The 22,043-nt window shown below is 39.3% G+C and overlaps 1 protein-coding gene across 1 annotated transcript in view; it reads left to right on the top strand.

Annotated features, from left to right (window-relative positions):
- The window catches only part of LOC144306209 (uncharacterized), an 87,914-nt gene that overhangs the window by 51,891 nt on the left and 13,980 nt on the right, over positions 1–22,043 (top strand). The window contains exon 2 of the mRNA XM_077885626.1: positions 8,125–8,161. Within this exon, the coding sequence (XP_077741752.1) occupies positions 8,125–8,161 (37 nt within the window). The remainder of the gene's footprint in view (positions 1–8,124; positions 8,162–22,043) is intronic.

Below are 22,043 nucleotides of genomic sequence, written 5' to 3'. Positions count from 1 at the left end.
GTTGAGTGTTTGATATTGTAAAGACTTAAATACCTGACAGATGGAGACAGAAGTATGAACTATTGCAATACAAGTTGGAGTCTTGGTATCCAGGCAACAGTCCTATAAGGTTCCCTTTAAAAAGAACAGAGAGAACATGGTGTTGAACTTAGTAGGAGATGTTGTAACAATGCATTTGTGTCTAGTTGAGGCCTGTCTGCTTGTGAGCAAACAGGTGATGGCTCCTTTTGTAGTAATAAGCAGAGTTGCCAGCAAATATTGGACACGGCACTGTCTGGCATGACTCCATCTCCCCCCTGCCCTCAAGATTTAAGCTTTGAGACTTCTTGTCCTGAATGGTTAGAGAGGGGATCCCTGGGTGGCGCAGCGGTTTGGCGCCTGCCTTTGGCCCAGGGCGCGATCCTAGAGACCTGGGATCGAATCCCACATCGGGCTCCTGGTGCATGGAGCCTGCTTCTCCCTCTACCTCTCTCTCTCTCTCTCTCTCTCTCTGTGACTATCATAAAAAATTAAAAAAAAAAAAGATATATTTAAAAAAAAAAAAAAAGAAAAATGAATGGTTAGAGAGAAGCTCCAGCTCCAACAAAAGCATTAAGTAAAGACACAAAAAAACCTAATTTTAGAATTGAGAGGGACCACTTACATTTTGCTTTACTCTATAACCTACTTCATGTAAACAGAATGGAAAATTTTGTTCTGATTCTATCAAAAGTGATGAAGGGCTTTGATTCTGGACTCATCTTTACAATTTCTATTGATCCAGCTATTATTTCTGGGATCATCACTAAAATTAATTATAGAATGCTAGTGTTCTCAATCACAAAATGGAAATTAATATTTGATATGTATGCATTTGAAGATCAAGTAAATAAAACTGATAAGCAGGTCTTATAGAAAATAATCTTTGTCTTCTGTGGTTCTTCAGTTGTCTGAGTTAAGGAAATAAAATACATAGATCACAAATACATAACATTTCTGACTGTAATTGTCATAGAGATGAAGCCAGGGTAAATACTTGATAAAAATCTGTTGAATGAGTAAGTGGAATAAATATCAAATCCCTGCCTTTTCTAACTGTATTTGTAATGCACATAGGATTCAGATATGTCTTTCCTAAAAGAAATAATCACAAAGTACCCTCAAACTATGATTCAGAAAAACCCTTGTTTTTGTAATGAACCCCGAGAGTTGGCTATCCTCCTTATTGTTCTTGTGAGAAGTCTCTGGCAAATCAATCTCTCCAGGATTTTTTTTTTTTTTTAAGAATTTACTTTCAGAGCAATATACTTGATTTTCTATGACCAACAGCACTAGAAATCTTGTGAAGAATGCAACGTGGAGTAAACTTGGGGCAGTTAATTTTCTCTAGCTTATTTGTCCTCTACAGATATATAGGATACACGTGTCAGGGGTAATACTTGTGGTGGCTGTTGGCAAAAGGGTGTTGAATTACTCCTGCCAGTGAAAACAAGCTGTTACTTTATTTTCTGAGCAATGAGAGCCTCTGGTGCTGAGCACAGCTTTTGTTAAGTCATGAACAGTCAGGGGCAGTATATAAGGAATTACAAAGAACAGAGAAATTTTTTTTAAAGATTTATTTATTTTTTATTTTAGAGAGAGAGGTGGGGGGAGGTGCAGAGGGAAAGGGAAAGAGAGAATCTTAAGCAGACTCTCCCACTGAGCGCAGAGCCCAATGTGGGACTCGATCTCATGACCCTGAGATCATGACCTGAGCCGAAATCAAGAGTCAGATGCTTAACCGACTGAGCCATCCAGATGCCCCAAGAATAAAGAAATTATTTGTGAATGCAGTAAGTAGTCTTCAGAGAATGTTTCACCATCTTACTAAGAATTAGTGGTAAGAGGATATTGAAATTCTGACAAATTCTGTATTGAATTTTTTGCCATCTCATATTATCTTTTTCTAGAGACAAAAGGATTAATTAGAATAAATGTATGTTAAGGGTTGAAAAGAAAAACTATTATGTTATTCTCTAGGGTCAATCAACTGTAGGCTTCTTAATGATCTTTCCATTTCTACCACCCTGACCTTCCAGCTCTTGCACTTTGATGATCTTTCCTGCTTATGGAGACTTTCATATGATTTTATTACCCTTTCTGCCTCTCTTCATCTAGTGTACTGCTATTCTTCAGATTTTTCAGGAAAGCCTCTCTTTTTTTTTTAAGTTGCCTAAATGATCTTATAAGACCATTTCCTCTTATCATAGTTTAACTTATATTTGTGAAATATCATTAATACTTTCCATAAGACTTCATGTTCCAAGAGGGGCAGGGAGGATGTCTGTTTTGACCTCACATTGTATCTCCAACCTAGTACTTGAAATGAGTCCTTTACAAAGTCAGAGAGGGAAATGATTAATTCTGCCTGGAGCCAGCAAGAGATGAAATAACCATGAAGCATAACATAGATAGCATATTAGTTTAGCTTGGTAGATTATGATATGCCGGATAAGGAAGGCATTGCAATTGTGGGAGCCACATAAGTAAAAGGATAGAAAAAAGCAAGTACATGGTATATTCAGAAGTCAGAACATGGCTATAGAGGAGGGAATGAGTAGAGATGAGGTTATAGGGGAAGATTGGGACCAGACTGTTTAGAGCCTTGGGCTTTTAAGGAATTTGGATATTTTCTAGGCAGTGAGGAGCCATTTGAAGACTATTAAGCAGTAGAATAACACAATCCCATCTGTGTTTCTGATATCACTCTGGCAGCAGTGTGGAAGGCAGTGGAACTAAAAATAGGCTTATAAGTAATGTGCTCATTGCTTTTCCCCTATTTGCACAGTAACCCAATTTTTAGCCTTGACATACATCCTGTTTGCACAGGAAAATCCCTATGCCTGAAGAAGTATCGCCTTATACCATCTTGAGGAGAGTTTTGTCATAAATCAAAAGGGCAATGTGGCCATTAGGCACTATATTGTGTCTTATGCTGATGTGTTTAATAATGAAGGCATTTAACAAAAATAATTAATACATGGAACTGTAAAATTCAGGCATTGTTCAGACATTTTCAGAAACTGACATTTAAGAAATGGTGCAGAGAAATAGCCGAGGGAATCACTTCTATCCATCTTCTAACAAAAATCCAGGTCAGCAGGAGAAGTTAACCAATTCTAAGAAAGTGATCAGCATTACCCACATGTAACAAATTGTAGAAACCCATAATATAACTTGATATCACCAGGCGTCTTGAAAAATGTCAACATTTAGATGTTAGGGACATAGTAATATATACGCAGAACTATTACGTGCCAGATGCTGTTCTAACTTGATTAGCCCATGTAATCTTTACAACTTCATGGGATGCTGTTACCAGCTCTATTTTACATGGGGAAAAAAGGAGAGTCAGCAAGGGTAAGTAACTTGTACAGGGTTTCCTAGGTAGTGAGTGGTGGAGATGGATTCAGGCTAGGGAGTCCCACTCCTTGCCGCTGTGCTCCCCACTTCCTACTCATCATGCAGAGCTGTGCTCAGCTTTGGAAAAGACCCTCTCTCCTCTTTATGGTCATACCGTTACTCACTCTTTACTCTTTTCAACCAAAGAGAAGGCATCAATTTATATCAGTTCCATCTTAGACTGTCTTTCACATAAAATCACACGGAGTTTTGCCTGGTATGATTTTGATGGTGATCACTTAAGAAAATATTGGTTCAGGCTGGTCCTGACTCAGGAGGTAAGAAGTATTGGAAATGCAGTCTGTTAGAGAGCTGAGTCACAGGGTTGTAGAGTCCCACAACTCCAACACAGAACCCTAATTGTTTTACCTCTGGTGTATTGTTTTAGAGTTGATTACATCACTTTTTAAAAATTATTTTTTTGGAGGAAGTACACAATTAAGTGACTTTTTCCTAGTACTCTGTTCCTCAAGTTTATGATGTTAAACATACAAGTAACTACATTTCCTTGCTCTTTGCTTTCTCCCATCTTGCAAAAACTCTATAGTAACAGATGTCAGCTAGATTTTATGCAGTTTTCTTTGTTGGTCTTATATTTGAAAACATTTTAATAAAAATCCTGATGACTCTTGTGACTTTGACACAGTAATGTTCAGGGTTATTGTAATAAATGAAAATCATTTGGAATCCTAAGTGGCATGAGTTATTTTGGTAGCACCCATATAAGTTCAAGAATGAGAATATTTGAAACAGTTAAATATTATTAACAATAATTTTAAAACTCATGTGATATGATGATAGCCTCTTGGTTATACTAGCCTCCTAATTTTAGACATGCCTTCATTGACTAAAAGGAATAAATGTAGTCTAAGGAAACAATGAGAGCTATGAAGTATAGTGTATTTTTAAGTTATAGAATTCTAGGACATCAGGGACAATGTAGTTCAACTCTCTACCCCTCCTTGACCTCTGTCCTCCTCCACACACAAACACCCCACCTGCGGTCCCATGTAGAGCTGCTCCAGGCTTTGTAAACTCAAATGCCTATAGAGATCAGACCATAATGTGTATGAATAAACCAAGCCCAGAGATCCCCCTCTCTCTTTCTTAAAACCAGTAGTACTGTCCTCTATCTTCTATTTTGCTGCTTTAAAAACAAAGATTTTATTTATTTATTCATGCAAGACATAGAGAGGCAGAGACGTAGGCAGAGGGAGAAGCAGGCTCCCTACAGGGATCCGGATGGGGAACTGGATCCCAGGACTCCGGCATCACTCCCTGAGCCAAAAGCAGATGCTCAGCCACTGAGCCACCCAGGCGCCCCTATTTTTCTACTTTTGATAGAGATGTGGGTACAGGGGAAAGGTTCTCTACTGTGAGGAAAACCACTGTGCAATTAAGGCCATAAAAGGCAGTTGACACTTTGCCTTTAGTTAAGGATCACGGACCTCCATGCTGGAACATTGGGCTCCACGCTGCCCTCTGCTGGCCCTCTTCCTTAGTCAAATCTACTTTTTATGTATTTCATTTTTAATACCAAACTCTTTGTCAGTTTTGAGTAGCAAGTAATAGAAAATATAATTAAACTGACTTAAATAACAAAGTACTTACATGGTTTACAAAACCAAGTGTTACATTTTGGAGGTTGATAGAGCTTGAGTGAGACTTGATCATGGCTCTATCACCATGTCTCTATTTTGTTTGGCTCTATCCTCCTTCACCTCCACTACATTCTCTTGCTAGTAGTGAAATGGTCACAGCAGCTTTAAGTATCACATAGGTACATCCTACTCTTCAGGATAAGAGGAGCCCTCAGCTGTCGAAGAGAAATACTGCACGTTCTGCTGGGATCAGTCATTGTGGCCAGAATGATCAGGTTACACTTATGCCCCTTTGGGTCCATCTCTGAAGCTAGGGCTCAGGCCAATCATACCAATCTATGGCTGGTGTTTAACTGGGAAAGAGTAAACATTTGTGGAAGAGCTCTAGGCTTCAAGATTTTCTCAGGTCACAGTGCCAGAGAGAAGAGAAACAAGTCAACAGTTGACTCTACTGCAGATTTGATCTTGTCCTTGAGCCAACTACAGTTTGGAAGATCAAGATTGGCAGGACTTGTGTCACTTACTCTTGTGGCTAACTATCAGAAAAGGCTCTGTAATTGATACTTCTTTCCATATCACATGGATCAGAGAGGGACATTTTCACAGTGAGAAGAAGACAGCTAGTGGGTAAAGACATAGTCTACCATGTATTCCAGTTTTCTGCCCTTTGTTTGACAAATTTCTGATGTCTCCCAGATATATTATATCCCCAAGCATTGATTTTAAGACTCATAATGTGCACTAGTGTGTTTTTAAAACACTGTGAGAACAACACATGGACTTTATGTCTAAGTATATCTGGCAATTAATACTGTTTGGATATATTATATACTACAGGCTTGCTGAGTACAATCCATGAATCATTCTGTAGTGTATATCTTCCGCAACATATGTCCTGATTTTAGTTCTTAGCACAATGTTTCATCCCACCCTTCTTTCCCTCCACAGCATATAAACAAAGAACTTACCAGAGAATCAAGAGACAGAACTGGCCTCTCATTTTATTCTCTTAAGAATTTTTCTTTGCCCAGAATGAAAGGTGACTACCATTCAGGTTCTGGCCATTGGTTCATATTAATTCATTCCTAGAGATCTTTACTGAGGGGATTTGTGATTTTTGTAAAGCTCTCCCAGGTAATCTTGATAATTAGCTATTTTTGGAAACCTCTGAAAAAGGATGCACTGTGTTCTCTTCACCAAAATATTTAGAGCCCAGTGCATAGATGATATAGTGTTAGCTTCTTTGGTCTGAGAAGTCAAGGAGTCTTTTATGGAAGACACTTAGAAAAAATCCCTTTTGATGGAGGCCTGTGTGGTTTTTTTTTTTGTTGTTGTTGTTGTTTGTTTTTTGTTTTTTTTTTTTAGCATCATTATGTAACCATTTTTGCTTCTAATAGAAATGGGTGCCATTGACTGACTAGAGAGCTGGTCTATCCTTCTCTGGCCACAGATTAGACCTGTGTCAAGGAGGAACAGATGTGACTTTGGCAGAATTCCTACAGAACCTTCCTCCTTGTTTAGGATACTCATTTGCTTTTTTTTGCTTCTAAAGAAGCCTGTTCCACCTCTCTATGCCCAAGCTGATGTAACTGAATGATAGGCTGTCATAATGGGGTCATAGTTTCTTTTTCATGAAAAGTAATAAAAAGAGGTGAGAACAACTCCCATCTCCTTACATGGAATATTGCCCAGGAAGGTTTGTATTCATGTAGGCTCAGCTACGAGTTGTAGGCAGTTCTTTTGCCCTATGTTCCCCCAAATTAATTGATAAGTGCTAAAGTTCAAGATTCTGGGTAGAGTCAGTCTACATCAATACTGTCCAACAGAGATATAATGCAGTCAGCCAGAGATAATCAACAGAGATATAATGTCAGCCACAGTAATTTTAAATGTTCTTTTTTTTTTTTAAAGATTTTATTTATTTATTCATGAGAGAGACACAGAGAGGTAGAGACACAGGCAGAGGGAGAAGCAGGCTCCATGCAGGGAACCTGACATGGGACTCGATCCGGGGTCCCCGGGATCAAACCCTAGGCTGAAGGCGGTGCTAAACCACTAAACCACTGAGCCACCCGAGCTGCCCAATTTTAAATTTTCTAATAACATTAAAAAAAAAAAAAAAACATGGCATTGGATTAGATAGGGATTAAAGGGAAAGTGTAATCTTTTGATCTTTTTCATGATTACTTGCAATTTTTGCTTTACTCTGATGAAATAAAGAAAAAAATATACAGAAAAGGTCTGGTATGGAGAAAGGAGGCAAATCTTAGTCTGGTAGATGCTAAGACAGAGCTCTGGTACCCCCTGGTACCACAGACAGAAGGGAAAAACTGCTGAGGGGAACAGACTGTATTTTGTTTCTATAGCTTGCAGTGAAGGCTGCTGTAGGGTGATTCACTAGTGAATTGGAAGTATAGTGGGAAGAAATAAGTTACACAGATCTGAAAGTTAAGATCCACAAATATTTGTTGTATAAAACTGAGCTGTAGGAGATTAAATAATATTTGGAATATTGTATATTTGTATTATTAGGGCATGGTCAGATAAAAATATTTGTTTTCAACTCAAAGTGACATTAAAGATTATTTTTTACGGATCTAAGTGTACACACACACAAGGCGAAGCAGCATTCCTGCACAGTTAAGCGTAACAGTAACAATCTCTTTAGTATGATCTTATACCTGTCATACTTTCTTGGGTGCTAAATTGAATGTGTAGGTTTGTATGGATTAGTATATTCAACAAAAGTTTGCATTTAGTTTGAATTCAACCTCAATTAAAAATGAAGTATTGGGCACAATACTAATTCAAACATCTAGAAATTGCAATAAACTTCATTTAGGCACTATTGGCTATATTTCTCTGTCATTGAAAGTGAACATTACACAGTGTACCTCTACTTCGATGAAAGGAGATTTGGCAAAAAATATTAGGTATCTCTTAAATTAAAAATCTCCAAAAAATATCTTCCTGTTCAGGGGAAATATGAAAATGGATTAGGTTCAAAATGTTTTGGTAAAGGTAGTACAGGAAAAAAGGAAATCAAATGCTAAGACTTAGTATGATTAATTTTCTCACACCTCTTTTGGTTGCTGTCTTATAGGATTGCGTACTCCAGGGGATTGGGAGAAATAATAAAGGTAAGGAAATGGTATATCATTACTTTGGATTTTTACAAATGTGTTCAATGATTAGCATGCTAGCTGATGTGAAGACATTTTTCTTTAAATAAATGCACATATGGTACTAAATACCATCTTCTTTTGATAGATATAATTCATCTGCTCAGTTAGTAAACAGGTGCAGACACTTGGAGGTACCATTCCATTTCTGCTCTTTTCTTCTTCAACGCCTACACTTGCTGTGACTGAGGTATCAAAGGTAGATGCTCCTTTCTTATTTCCCATCCCGAACTCTGGTGTATGTATGTATATAATACACAGCATTTGCTTTCATTATGTGGAAATATTTCACTTATTCTTCTCATTCAGAATATTTACTGAGCACCCACTATGGATCAGGAACCAGCTAGGTGCTAGAAGATACAAAGATGAATAAGATAAATCCTACCCTTGAGAAGCTCATAATCTAGTTGAGGGCAAAACAAAGACAAGTTATAATTACAATGTGAGGTGAAAGTGTAATAACAAAGGACTTTGGAAATATTTCATCCTGGTCAGCACCAACCATGTTCCCTATTTAGAATACTTTTAAGGTGATAGCATCGTGTTTCTTCAGTACTCCATTCTAAAACCCCATTGTGCGTTAACTTATATGAGGTTGACAATTGAAAGAAGGAAGTGGATATTATGAGAATTTGTACCCATTTGTGAAGAGGAGTAAATTGGAGGCATCAGGCATCACATAATGAAGCAGGTTTAAAAGGGGTGATGGTACAGACAGCTCTGGCAGCCAAGTGGTGCTTTTGATTTATTTGGATAGAATTTATTTATTTTTTTTTATCAGTTTTATGTTCACAGAAATATTGAGCAGAACATACTAAGATTTCCCATATACTCCCTGCCTCTTCTATGATACATGGCTTCCAGAGTGGTGCATTTGCTATAATTGATGAACTAACATTCACAAACCATTATCACCCCCAAGTTCATAATTTACATTAGGGTTTGCTCTTGGTGCTGTCCATCAAGTGGTGTTTTAAAGGAGCTTAAAATTCAGGAGGATGATCAAGTGGTGTGCTGAGCAGAGAAGCAGGGAGGCATCTGTTTCACAACATTAACTAAGACTGGTTATGACTTAGTTATTTTACTTTGTTTTCCTCTAGCATGCTCCTCCAACATAAAGAGAAGCTTAATAGAATCAGGAAACAGGTTTTTTAGAGAGCAGTGAGTTCAGTGGCTGCATGCTCATTAATATTCATGGTCAGTACAATGATGAATATGGCATACTTGGAGTCTTGTAGGTTGACTAAGACCAAGTGGAGCCAGGGTACAGCTCATTACTCTGAAAATTGATAATTAAAGGAAAAGAATTAAGTATTCATGTTGGCTTTCTGGTATAAACTATTTTTAGGGTAATCAAATGGTATTGGTGGATGAGGGAAAGGTAAATTGGGGGCATCAGGCATCACATAATTTGCATTTAGTTTGAATTCATCTAATTCAAGAATTAGAATTTCAGCTAATAAATGCAGAAAGAATAATAGAATTGGAAAAAAAAACTACCATTTTGCAATCTCTAATGAAATAACTGATGCAGGTAACAGTCATCAACAGTTGCAAGAAGCTATTAGATAAAATGTTGATGGGAAATATTGAATGCTCTGATCAATTCTAGCATCCCTAAAAGTGAAAACACCAGGTAATAATTTGCTCCTGATATGATGTAGGGGAAAATACATGGCACCAGTTGTGGGGTATACATGTCAAAAATTCAAACCTGACACTACCTAATGTTAGGTTATTGAATTAGGAATCTAAACTTTCAACTCATAGAAGATACAGAGGATAAACCCACTAAGCAACATCTGGTGAAGGCCATTAGCCAAAATCAGAGTGTGGGATCTTTTCTATGTTAACTGACCCAGTTTCAAGTTTTAAATAGACTTTTCCCAGTGATGAACATTTTGAGTAAAATTGACTTTAGGAAAGCTGACTACACTCCAAAAGGTGTGTATTCGAGAAATTGTTAACAGTGCTACATCATGGTAAATTCCAAGTTTTATAAGTGGAAATTAGTAAATTGCAGAGTCTCAACTTGTAGGCAGATTCATCTGCTGACAGAGGGTCTGCTCACAAACTGGCTGTTGGATTTCTGGCTTCAGGTCAGAAGTCAGTGTTGGGACAAGGAAGAAACTTGATGCCTGTCCTGCATGCATTGGTTATTCTGTTCTTTGATCAGATGAGTCTCTTATCAATTTATTAGCCTAATATTTCTGGTGAAATTTCAGCCAGTAAAATAAAGTGAACTGCTTAAAAATAACAAAGTTAAATATTCAAACTTCACATATGATCTTGATACTAAAAACTCATGGTCCAATGGAGTTTATTAATTAGGATATGTTTCAGCTATAGTGATTGAGGAATAATAGTAGTTTAAACAAAGTAAGGTCTTTCAGAAATAAGAGGTCTGGAGTTAGGAAACTCAGGGCTGGTATAGCAGCTCCTGATCAACAACATCCTGGTCTCCTTCTTTATGTCTCACATTGGCTTGAAACCTTGGGAGATCCTGGATGAAATTCACAACTGGCCTCCGTACATGGAAGGTGAGGAGAGACTCAGGAAAAGGCGGACCGTTCCAGGTTGGTAGGTGGCAGTTCTAATGAGCAAGGGAACTTATATATGGGGCTTGTCTTGGGCCACTGCAAGATGAATAGATCTTTGCACTTGCCTGCCCGAATCTTAAACGTTAACTCAGAGGCCTTAATGGATTCAATAATGATTAGAAGAGTGTAAATCTGTTGTGTGTATTATTTTAAATGCTTTTGGGAAACACTACTGGCCCTTGTTAGTGTATATAGTTTTATATGTGTATTACATCCATTTTGATGACTTCATGGTCCCTTATTTTGCTATAAGCTCTTGTGTGATTTACTGATGAATGTGTTGAGTCCCCATTAACTTCACTATTGTTCCTTTCTCATCCTGTCTCCATGGATGGCCTATTAGACCGGAACAATAACATTTATAAGTCAGAGGTTGTTTAGTAGCTGAGTAGCACTGTCATACTTTCTTGTCTAGGAAATCATAATTGAGGTCAGCAAACTGCTAGTGGTCTGGTTTGCAGCTTGATTTATTTTGCATCCCTTTATGTCACAGGTCAATTCTCTCAGGAAAGTGTATACATGGAGGGGGGTTGAGGGGAGTGTCTGTAGACTTCCAATCTTTGAAAGCTCATAGGTAGAGGTCTCCTTAGCTTTATTCTGCAAAACTCCATTTATGATTGAGATTGCTCAGGATTTTAAATTATCCAAGAAGGCTTCTATGAGAACAAATTTCTAGGGAAAAGAACTATACAGAGTTGTCCTGCCCCCAAGTGCCACATATTGCAGTGATATATTTTGTGAAGTTTGATTTATTATGTTAAAATATGAGTTATTCTCTTGAGCCAAACTTTAAAAAAAATCATTATTTATGCATTAAGGCTTTATTTGAAAGAACTGATGGACTCTATAGACATGTGCAACGAAGCACCATCTATATACATCATGTTGTAGTGAGCAAAGCACTGGCTTTCTGGTGTGAGGACCAGAGAGACTAAGTCTGCCCCCTTCTGGACTTTGTGACTCTGAGCGACTATAATTTCTTTGAGCCTCAGATTGCTCCTTACCAGATTCTTTGTTGATGGCCAGGTATTAACTATGTGCCAATTGCTGTCTTAAGTACTGAGAGATGACTATGCACAAGATAAAGGCAGTTATGGCCTTTATAAAAGTTGATGCTGGGGTTGCAAATCCCATTGCTGTCACAGGTCAGGGAACATAGATGCCTGAATAGGAGAGAAGTAAAAGGATGAAGGAGTGATGAGGACTGTGTGGCTGAATTGAGGCTGCAGCTCATCAGAAGGTATTTAGTAGATACCCCTACTATATGGGTTGATTTTAGCAGTCTGTTTTATAGCTCTACACTGACTGTGGTGAAATACAGTAGTTAGGGTAGTCACAGGTACCTTCCCTGCTTGGATGCTTTAAACTAGTCCTTAAGAGCAGGGCAATGGAGGCCACTGTGTTTGGATCCCTACTTTGCCATCTGTCCAGCTGTGGTCACTTGCTCAATTAGATGACTTTGGGCAAGTCACCCTTCTCAATGTATCTGTTTTCTCCTCTTCAGCATGAGAAAAATAATAGATTTAGTGGCCTTGCAGTTGAGTTAATATACGTAAAACAGAACAATACCCACCACATAATATACAGTCAATAAATATTAGGTATTATTATGAAACTGCATAGGAAAAGGACTTCTTAAGAAAGCTTTAAAAGGTAAGTTGTTACAGTTAGAAACAATATGGATAAAACACTGGCTGTTCCAGAGTGCCTGCTTTGTGGCTATCCCATCTCAAGTTAAATGGGAATAGCTAGACATAAGGGGCTGATAAAGATTACCGAAACGTTTCTACATTTTTATGTATATATAAACATCTTATTGGTCCTGTTTCTCTGGAGAACCCTCATACAAATACTTTGGTTGGCAAGATGATGACCCCCCAAAATGACCACATACCTATCTCCAGAACACATTACATTACATGGCAAAGGAGAATTAAGGTTGCAGATAGAATTCCATTTGTTGGTTAGCTGGCCTTCAGATAGAAAGTAGTGAAACTGTGATAAGAACTATATATTTGGTCTTTGTCCCAGTTTCTGGCACAAGGCTTAAAACTCTTGGAATTTCCTATGTGATAAGAATGATAAAAAGTGTCTTGATATTCATCACAAACCCCTTTCAGCCACACCTAAGTTTATGTTAATGAGTGACTTTTGGAATGCACCTGAGGGTGGAGGCTGGTTGCTAGGGGAAAAAACCGGTGATCAGAGATCTGGGACTTTCAGTCCTGCCCACTGACCCCCAGGGATGGGAGAGGGACTAAAGGTTGAATCACTTGCCCTTGGCCAATGATTTCATCAATCATCCCTGAGTAATGAAGTGTCCGTAAAACCGGAAAAAGGGCAGTGTTTTGGGGAACTTCCAGGTTGGTGAACATATATATAGAGAAACTGGAAGAGTGGTGCACTGAGAGAGGCCATGGATGCTCCACATCGCTTCCCACATACTTTGCACCATGCATCTCCACTCTCTGGCAGTTTCCAAGTTAAATCTTTTTAGAATAAGTGGTCATCTAGTAAGTATAATGTTTCTCTGAGTATTGCGAGTCACTCTAGCAAATTAATGGAACCCGAGGAAGGGGTCATCATGATGTAGAAAAATGTTGGGGTTCAGAGCTGATGGCCAGGAAAGAGTTCTTGAGACATCTTTGGTGCAAAAAGGTGGTTTTATTAAAGCCATGGACAGGATCCACAGGCAGAAAGAGCTGCACTGGGGTTGTGACAAGTGACTGATTATATTCTTTCAAGTTGGAAAGGGTTAGGAAGAGCACAAGCCTCCAAGGTATTTTGGAAACAAGGTTTCCAGGATCCTGATGGGGTTAGCTATTGGAAAAGGTCATTTATTACTGTATAGTAAAAACTCAGTCATGAGACCCTTCAGAGGTGTATCAGTGGGCCGTATGCTGAGAGGATGATTGCTAACATGTATCTTGCGGGGTAGAGATAAGGAAAGTTTCCTTAGAAAGGAATTTCTATATGTTAAAGAAGACTTATAGGCTCCTGGGGGTAAGGATAATTTTGTCAAATGTCCTTAGCAAAGTGTTAACATGAGGCAGCTGAATTCTTAGAGGAATGTCACTCTGCCTGTTTCGAGGACTTGTCAATAGGCTGTAAGTAGAAGGGACATTTAATTTTTCTTTTGCCTTTGTTTCCCACATCAATTTGAGGCTCTGATTTATAGCCAGTTGGTCAGAAGCACAGTGACAAATTGAACTTGAGATTGGCATCTGAAGGTCAGGGGTAGGGAAAGGCAGTCTTGTGTGTGACTGAGCCCTTAACTTGTGGGATCTGCTGTTATCTCCAGGTAGATAGTATCAGCACTGAGATGAATTGTAGGACAACCACTGGTGTCAAGAGAATTTCTTGGTAGTGCAGAAACACACACACATGCATTGGAATTGGTGTCAGAATGGGAGGAGCTTAATTTGGATTATCGAGATGGGTCCAATAAAATCACAAGGGTCCTTGAAAGTAGAAGAAACAAGAAAGTCCAGAGTCAGGGGGAGATGTGACTAGAGATACAAACCAGGCAGTGACTTGAGTCATAAGGACTGGAGGGCAGGCATGGTTGGCTCTCACATCCCTCCCTCTCCTCATCATCCCCATGCTTCTTGTCTGGTTGGGAGAGGGAAAAAGATGGGCAGAGACAGATGTGTTTGCTTGATGACTAGTTGGCCTCTCCTCTGATACTGACTGCCCATTGAATGTATCTGTGGGTAAGTAGCATCTACAGGTGTGTCTAAACCTGTGGTTCTTGGGCATGACCCATGGGAAATCTTGGTTGGGGTCTCTCTGGCCTCTTCTTCCCTACTCTCTAAACCCTACCCTGTTTTATATACTCCATGACTTCTTGCCATTGGGTGTTACTGAACCAGCAGTGAGACAGCTTAGTTGAGTAGTAGCAAGACTGTTTCTTCTGGACCACTTACCTCCAGAAGACTAGTGGATTCTTGTTTCCCACAAAATGTGCCCCATTGGCAGTTTCAACAGCATTAGTGGTTCCAAGCTTCAGTGACTAGACAGCCTTCAGACAAAAGAAGAGACTGTCATTAGTACTTGGGTGTGAAGGCACCCCCATTCTTTGAGAGTTATTTTCTTGGGCCTCTCTTAGCTTTGGAGATAATTTCCTTTACTTCCCTCAGAGTTAATGTAAGAAAGGGGTAGTCTTCCCACATTAAATTCCTCCAAAATACAACCTTTCCCTTTTCTCAGTTTTATTACTTGGTTGTGCTAATTGTGGTGTTAATGGGCAGTAATGGCAATTTCTGGCAGCCTAGAGGGAAGCTGAAAGAATAATGGGCAGTCCTTTGAGTCTCTAATCTCTCGGAATGTGAGGTAGTTAGTTCTTTGGAATCTTACAATTTCATGAAAATTGGGGAGAACAATCTCACTAGGCATTTGACACTATCCATGACCATAAAGTTAGAGAGGCAAGATGAGGTCAGCCCCCTTTGGGCCTCAGTTCAGTTGAGGGAGGTGACAGGGAAGGTGGGGCTTTGTCTTAAGAGCAATGAAAAATCACTGCAGGGTTTTAAACAAAGGAGTGATACAGCTAAGTGATAAAATTGGCTTTAAAACTGTTTCCCTCTTCCTTTACTTCTCCTTACTTCATTCAATTTTAGTATCCCGTCCCTTTGTGTCCTCTTGCCTCAAGAGTTTGGGTGGGGATGGAAGGTGGGCAGAGGAGAAGCCACTTAATTATGAGACGTATTTCTAGTTTGTAGAGTGAAGCTCACAGAAGAAACAATACTTGTCGTTGAGTAGGGAGTGGAGTGTGGGAGCCTAAGGGTATCAAGGTAGGAGTAGTAGATCCCAGTCTTGGAAGGACCTGTAGTTAGAGGGTTCTGAAAGTAGCAGGACCTTACCTGTATTTCTGATTCTGCTGGGAGTTGATACTGTGGACCTGTATTGATGATGAGTAGATGGGAGATATTCCAGGAGAGGCTAGCTATGCATAGGGGCGCCCAGCCTGGTCCCAGGGCACAGGAACTGTACTTCCACAGACTCTGAGGGACAAGAAGTCTCAGACACTGGGCATTTCAGCAGTGAGCCTTGTTAGCTGAAGACCAAAGAAGCTTCAGTCCTGCAAGGTCTTCTCATGATCCAAAGAAGGGGGGGGGGGGGCACATTCATGACTGAGACTGAATTTCTTCACAGTATGTCTGACTGTGGGCTCAGAATGAAATGTAAGCTGATTTAAAGAAACATGATATTTCCTGTCTATTTGAATTTATAGTTACACATTCATATGGGCGGTGGCCAGATATGCATTTTAAAAAAGAGAATTTTGTCTGTAATGTGGATTGGAGAAGAGCAAGGTGAGATAAGGGAATCCATCCCAAGCAGTAATCCCATTCTGGCCAAAGTCTATTGATGTTTTCTAGTTTTATTATACATTCAGCATTGAGACAGATTATGCACTTGTCAAATATTTTCAGCTCTGTGTTCTATATTCTGATAACGTTTGTATTTGGGCCTGCCCTAGGCTATAACTTTAAAGACTTACTAACAAAATAATTTTGTGTGAAGTGAACCTTGTTACATTGACGATGTCATCTTCTATTTTGTGGTTTAAAATGTGAAGAAAATAGTTTCAATATATTGAGGAAATTAGATAAAGAATTATTGAAAGTAGGCTCTTTCATCAGTCAAGAATGGCTTGGGGGTGGCAAAAGGACGGATGTTGCACTAGCACTGAGGATTCCAAACTGATTGCCAAAACCCACTGAGGACAGATTTGGGGCAGAGGCAGGTGGAAAGGGGTTGGTGCTCCTGGAGTCGTAAGAAATGTTAGGGGAACAATAATACTATCTATGAAAACCATCAGAGTATGGTTTGTATCTGATAAGCTAAGCGCGAGAACAGATCTTGGGGCAGCCAATGGTGGAACGGGTGAATGTATCATTTAGGATCCCTTCTACTACCAAAATAGAAAAACCCACCAAACATGGCTTTAAAAAAAGAGCATTTAAAGTGTCTCACATAACCAGAAGGCTGGAGGCAGGAAGCTCAGAGGAACTGTTTCATCCACTCAGTGGAATCAACATGGCCTGGGCTTCTTCTGTTCTTTCTTCCTGCCAGCTCCAGCTGGACACACTTTTCATCTTTAGGCATGTTGTCTCCTGGTTGTGGGGTGATCTCAGGTCAGGAAAGTAGCAGATTTGTGCAATTTTTCTTTTTTTTTATTTTTTTTATTTCTAGTACTTAGTACAGTATGTATACATAGCTCTAGCACAAAGTAGCCACTCAATAAATACTGCTTGAGTAAGTGATTATTAATTTGCTTCTAAAGAGAAAGTTGAAGGGTGTCATCATGTGCTGGTTTTGTAATTGATGTTGTTTCAGAACTTTACAACTAGCTAGTAACCACATCTGATCACCACTGAGGATACTGAGGTAGAGACAGGTAAAAAGGTTTACCCCGAATAATGTAGGTAGTTTGCGGTTGGGGACTCAGCCAGGGTGGGGCAGACCACAGCATCTAAACTGTCCCCCTATCTAAAAGTCCTGCTCAGAGTGTGAACAGACTTTCTCTGTGGAGGCAGGGTGGTCTGGCTTTTCTCTAGTCTCCTTCCAAACTTTTGTTATGGCAGGAACTCTGAGCTTCATTTCCTCTAAGGCTCAGACTTTAAGTTTCAAAACACTGGATCTTTCAAATCACAAGTCTTGGCTGGCAAGATCATTGCTTCTCTGTTCCAAGGAAGGAAGGCAACAATGAAATATGGGAGGCGGGGAGCCACCACCATGAGATCTGCACGGTTTAGCCAGCTAACTTGGATTTTCTAGACTTTATCTCATAATAGACTAAATGCATACTAGACTCTATAATCAAATAAATGAAGAGATGAATACATCAACAAATCATTGAATCAGTCAAAATCCAGAAGAAGGGTTGAAAATCTGGCTGACAGCTGTCCTGTGTTACTCTGAGAGTGCTGTGTCGTCCGATGAGGTAGTCTGAACAGTGACAGCACTGCTGACGCTGAGTAAAGCTTTGCATTACATGGCCTTGAGTTCTGTTTAGAAGCACAATTCCCAGGGGAGAGAAAGGGGCCAAATCTGTTTCCAGGGCAAACATTTGGCTAATATAACCCCTAGGAAATCAGCAATCCTCCCCTCCACAGCCTGAAGAGTGTTTCAGAGTGGTTGTGAAGAAAGAACAAAACCCAAGCTACTGTGAATTTTCTTACGAGCCTGTGTTGCAGCTGCTAACCAAGCAGTGAGAAACGAGTCATTTGAGGCCATCCTACCCTATTTGCTTTTGTCTTTAACAGAGTTCTGACTTGCTTACTGTTGAGTGTCTGTTTTAGTTTCTCTTACGTGTTTCTGAAGCATTCAGAAGTGAAATGGGAAAGTAATGGAATGAGTCTGCAGATGATAAAAAAATTGGGAAGGAATTACGCATTGTTCAGGAGATGTTCTTAAAATGCAATTCAATCTTGATAAATGAAAGACATGGCCTGAAATCATTAAAAATAATTAATAAAGTAGCCCACCCAGGGAGAAGTGAAAATACAGCATTCAATTGGGCAAAATGTAGTTTCTATAATATCGCCAAGTAGGCTCTTGAAGATCCACTATTAAGGACTGATCAGGAATCATGGGAGTAGGTTACAATGACAGTAAATATATTACTTTATATCAATAGAAGTATCGTGGATAAAATTACTCTAGCAAGAACATTTTACCATACGTGAGACCATTGAGTGGCTGCTGTAATTGAAACAGTAATAGTAGACTTGGAAAATACTCCCCACAAAGCTCATACTGGTGGACTGAGTTTTCTCTGATGCCCAGAAAGAGAGGTTGGAGGCAATATCAGAATTGAAGAGGACACGGCCTCTCTGCTGTCTATAGAAAATGCCTTGAACTGCCTTGTTTGTAAAGACAGAATACTTCTCTTTAGCTTCTGCTGTGGTCTTTGCCACAGTTTCCCTTCTTCTGCTTCAACCATTATATTGGAGGCGGCTGTGGGATCCGTAGATCAGCCTCCTCCATATGCCCACCTTGGCCACTGGACCTCAGGTACACAGACCTAGATTAAACATGAATATGAGTCATGACATACGCCCAACATAGATCTATTCATAGCTTTTTAAAGTATCTAGTTATTTTTTTTCACAAAGTAGTAAACATTTATAAACCCACCACTTGAAATACGAGCTGGGAGGCTGTGACAATCCTCGTCTTCACCCCAGGTTTCACTCCATCTTTCCATCACTCTGCCTCCTTGACCCAGGATGACCATCATCCAATATACCATGTTCATCATTTTTCCTTTTCCCCCTATTTTGCACAATTTTATTTCATCGGTTTAGAATCCTCAAAAATACATTTTTAATTTTATAAGAGTATCATAATAGATGTAACTTTTGGGACTTACTTTGCACTTTTATTGTCAAGACGACACATATTGTTCTGTGTTGAGGTACTTCGTTCATTTTTACTGCTGTGGGATAGTCCATTTGTGATTGTATCATACTATATTCATCTTTTCTCCTGTGGATGGATATTTGGGTTATTTCCAGATTATTCCTACTATGAACAATACTACTATGAACACTCTAGTAGATCTATTCTATCAGAAGGAAGAATTTCTCCTGGTTTATGCTCATTGTTACTCAAACAAGCTCTAGTGCTTCTTACGCTAAAATCACCGATTCCTACCCTTACCTCACATTCTCTTGCAACTGCTGGCAAATCTGTGTTCTCCTTTCCAGCCAAGACGCTTTTAAGGGTTGTGTATACACTGTCTACTTCTTCAATGTGTACTTACTCTTCAACTCCATCTCTTTTGACTTCTGCACCCAAACTACTTTTGCTGAGGTCATCAATGATTTTCATGTTACCAGATCCAGTGGACATTTCCCTGCAGTCTAATTAGAGCTATGATTAGCTATATATATATGACCCAGTTGAGCATTCCCTCCTTATTAAAATTCTTTCTCCTTTTGGCTTCCATGTCACCCCAGTCTCTTGGATTTCTTCTTTCTGTCTGTATTTTGGTTCTTTTTCCTCCATTTACTACTTAAAGATATATATTAGGATCAGTTTCAGGTTTCTTTCTCTTCTCACTCTATTATTTCCCACGGGTGGCCCCATTTATGTCTACTGTTGCTGCAAAATTCTTTTTTTTTTAAATTGTTTAAATTGAAGTATAGTTGATACACAGTGTTACATTAGTTTCAAATGTATACCATACTGATTTGACAAGTTTATATGTTATGCTCTGCTCAGCACAAGTGTAGCTACCATCTGTCACTATACAACCTATTACAATATCATTGACTATATTCCCTGTGCTGTGCCTTTTATTCCCCTTATTCATTCCATATGGATGGAAGCCTATACCTCCCACTCCCCTTACCCATGTTGCTCGTCTCTCCAACCCCCTCCTCTCTAGCATCCTCAGCAGAATTTTTAATTTATCCCCTTTTAGTCTCGAAAGTGTCTTAGTTTGGATGATGAGTTATATATTTCTCCCTACCTAGATACCTACAGCTCCCAGTTCATCCATGACGTCTTATTTATCAAACCTTCTACTAATCATCTTTCTTTGGATATTGTACAGGCACTTCAAACGTAACATGTCTAGGGGTGACTGGGTGGCTTAGTCCGTTAAGTAGCTGACTCTTGATTTCAGCTCAGGTCATGGTCTCAGGGTCCTGTGTTGGGCTCCCCACTCAGCAGGGAGTCTGCTTGGGATTCTCTTTCTCCCTCTCCCTATGCTCCTCACCTTTGGCTCTTGCATTCTTTCTCTAAAATAAATAAATAAATAAATAAATCTTTAAAAAAAATATCTAAAGCTGTTTTTTTTTTTTCTTCCAAAGCTCATTTTTCCCTAGTGTTCAACTCAGAAAATGGCATCTCCACCCACTTAATTGCTCAAACTCTAAACCTAGAGACTTTATTATTTTTGTTTTATTTTATAATTCCCTATTCCTCAAACCATCTGTCTCTAAGACTTATCAACTTTAACTCCATTCTTGTAGTCAAAACTGCTGTCCTATGTTGCCTAGGGGGGCTACAAAGAGATCTTAAAAGGCATCTAGCTTCCATACTTGTCCAGCTCTCTTACTGTCATCCATTCTCTTACCTACCCTGATATTTTTAAAACATAAATCGGATCATGTCACTGCCTGCTTCAAACCTTTCAATGACTTGTCATTGCAGTCAGAAGAAAAGCACACTGCTTTCTCTGGCTTCCAAAGCCTGGCATGCTCTGTCTTATAACTGCAGGTTGAGTCTCAGCCTGGGTCATTCTCCTCATCCACTCTGGCCACACCATCCCCAGGCCTTAATGTATGGAAAGCCTTCCCTCTCACTTCTACTCCTAACCTGCCTCATGCTTATTCACTCCTTAGGTCTCAGCTTAAGTATCACTTATACTGGAATGAGGTGTCATTGTGTACGTGTGTGTGTGATTTTGAAAATGATTTTTTTTTCAATTCTGAAGTAATGTTTTTAAATTAGAAAATACAGGTAAGCAAAAAAAAATCATAATCACTCAAAAATAAACATAGTTAACATTTTGGTATGTATTTTTCTAGACCTTTTCTCTATCTGCATAGTATAGATACTGGTTGTTTACATGGCCCCAAGTCCTATAATTGGGGGGAACCATTCTATCCTATACATTTAACATGTAATTCACACCAGGCCTGCTCCTTTATATTGGAAAACTTTTTATCTTTGTCAGTTTCTCTAGGGATTCTTGGGTTGGGCAAACAGTTCTTTTGGTCACATCTTCAATTTCCTGCTTCCACTGCTGTCTCTATCTCCTTAGTGTCTAGTTTATTCTGTAGACTCAGATATGGGACACAGCCCCTTATCCTTGATTCTATGCTTCTTCTTTCCAGGGCAGGGCAGGGACAGGCTAGAAAATGCTACAGAAAAGCACATGCTTAACACATTTCCATTTTTGGAAAGCCTTTACTTCATCCTGAAGATGTCTTCTATCTGAGAGTATAAGCCATCTGCTGGTTTGCTGGGCTGGGGGAGTCTCTGTCTTTCAACTAATGCCTCTCTTCACCCAGTCCTCCACCTGTGACAGTCCTGTGAATTTCCTAGAGCGAGCAGGTTAATTTTCTGTCTGTTTTAATGGTTCTTTCCAGATCCTTTTCTGGAGAGTCTCAGTTTCCAAACTGACCTACTAAGATATCTTTCCTAAACAACAGGAATTTTAAGCTGGAGAGGAACCATGCCACACATCTGGTGGGCAAAAACAGCTCTGACCAGTT

Source organism: Canis aureus, chromosome 36 (assembly GCF_053574225.1).
Source record: "Canis aureus isolate CA01 chromosome 36, VMU_Caureus_v.1.0, whole genome shotgun sequence".
Taxonomy (NCBI): domain Eukaryota; kingdom Metazoa; phylum Chordata; class Mammalia; order Carnivora; family Canidae; genus Canis; species Canis aureus.
The sequence above is the reverse complement of the archived record's forward strand: the minus strand, read 5'-3'. Positions and strand labels throughout refer to the sequence as shown.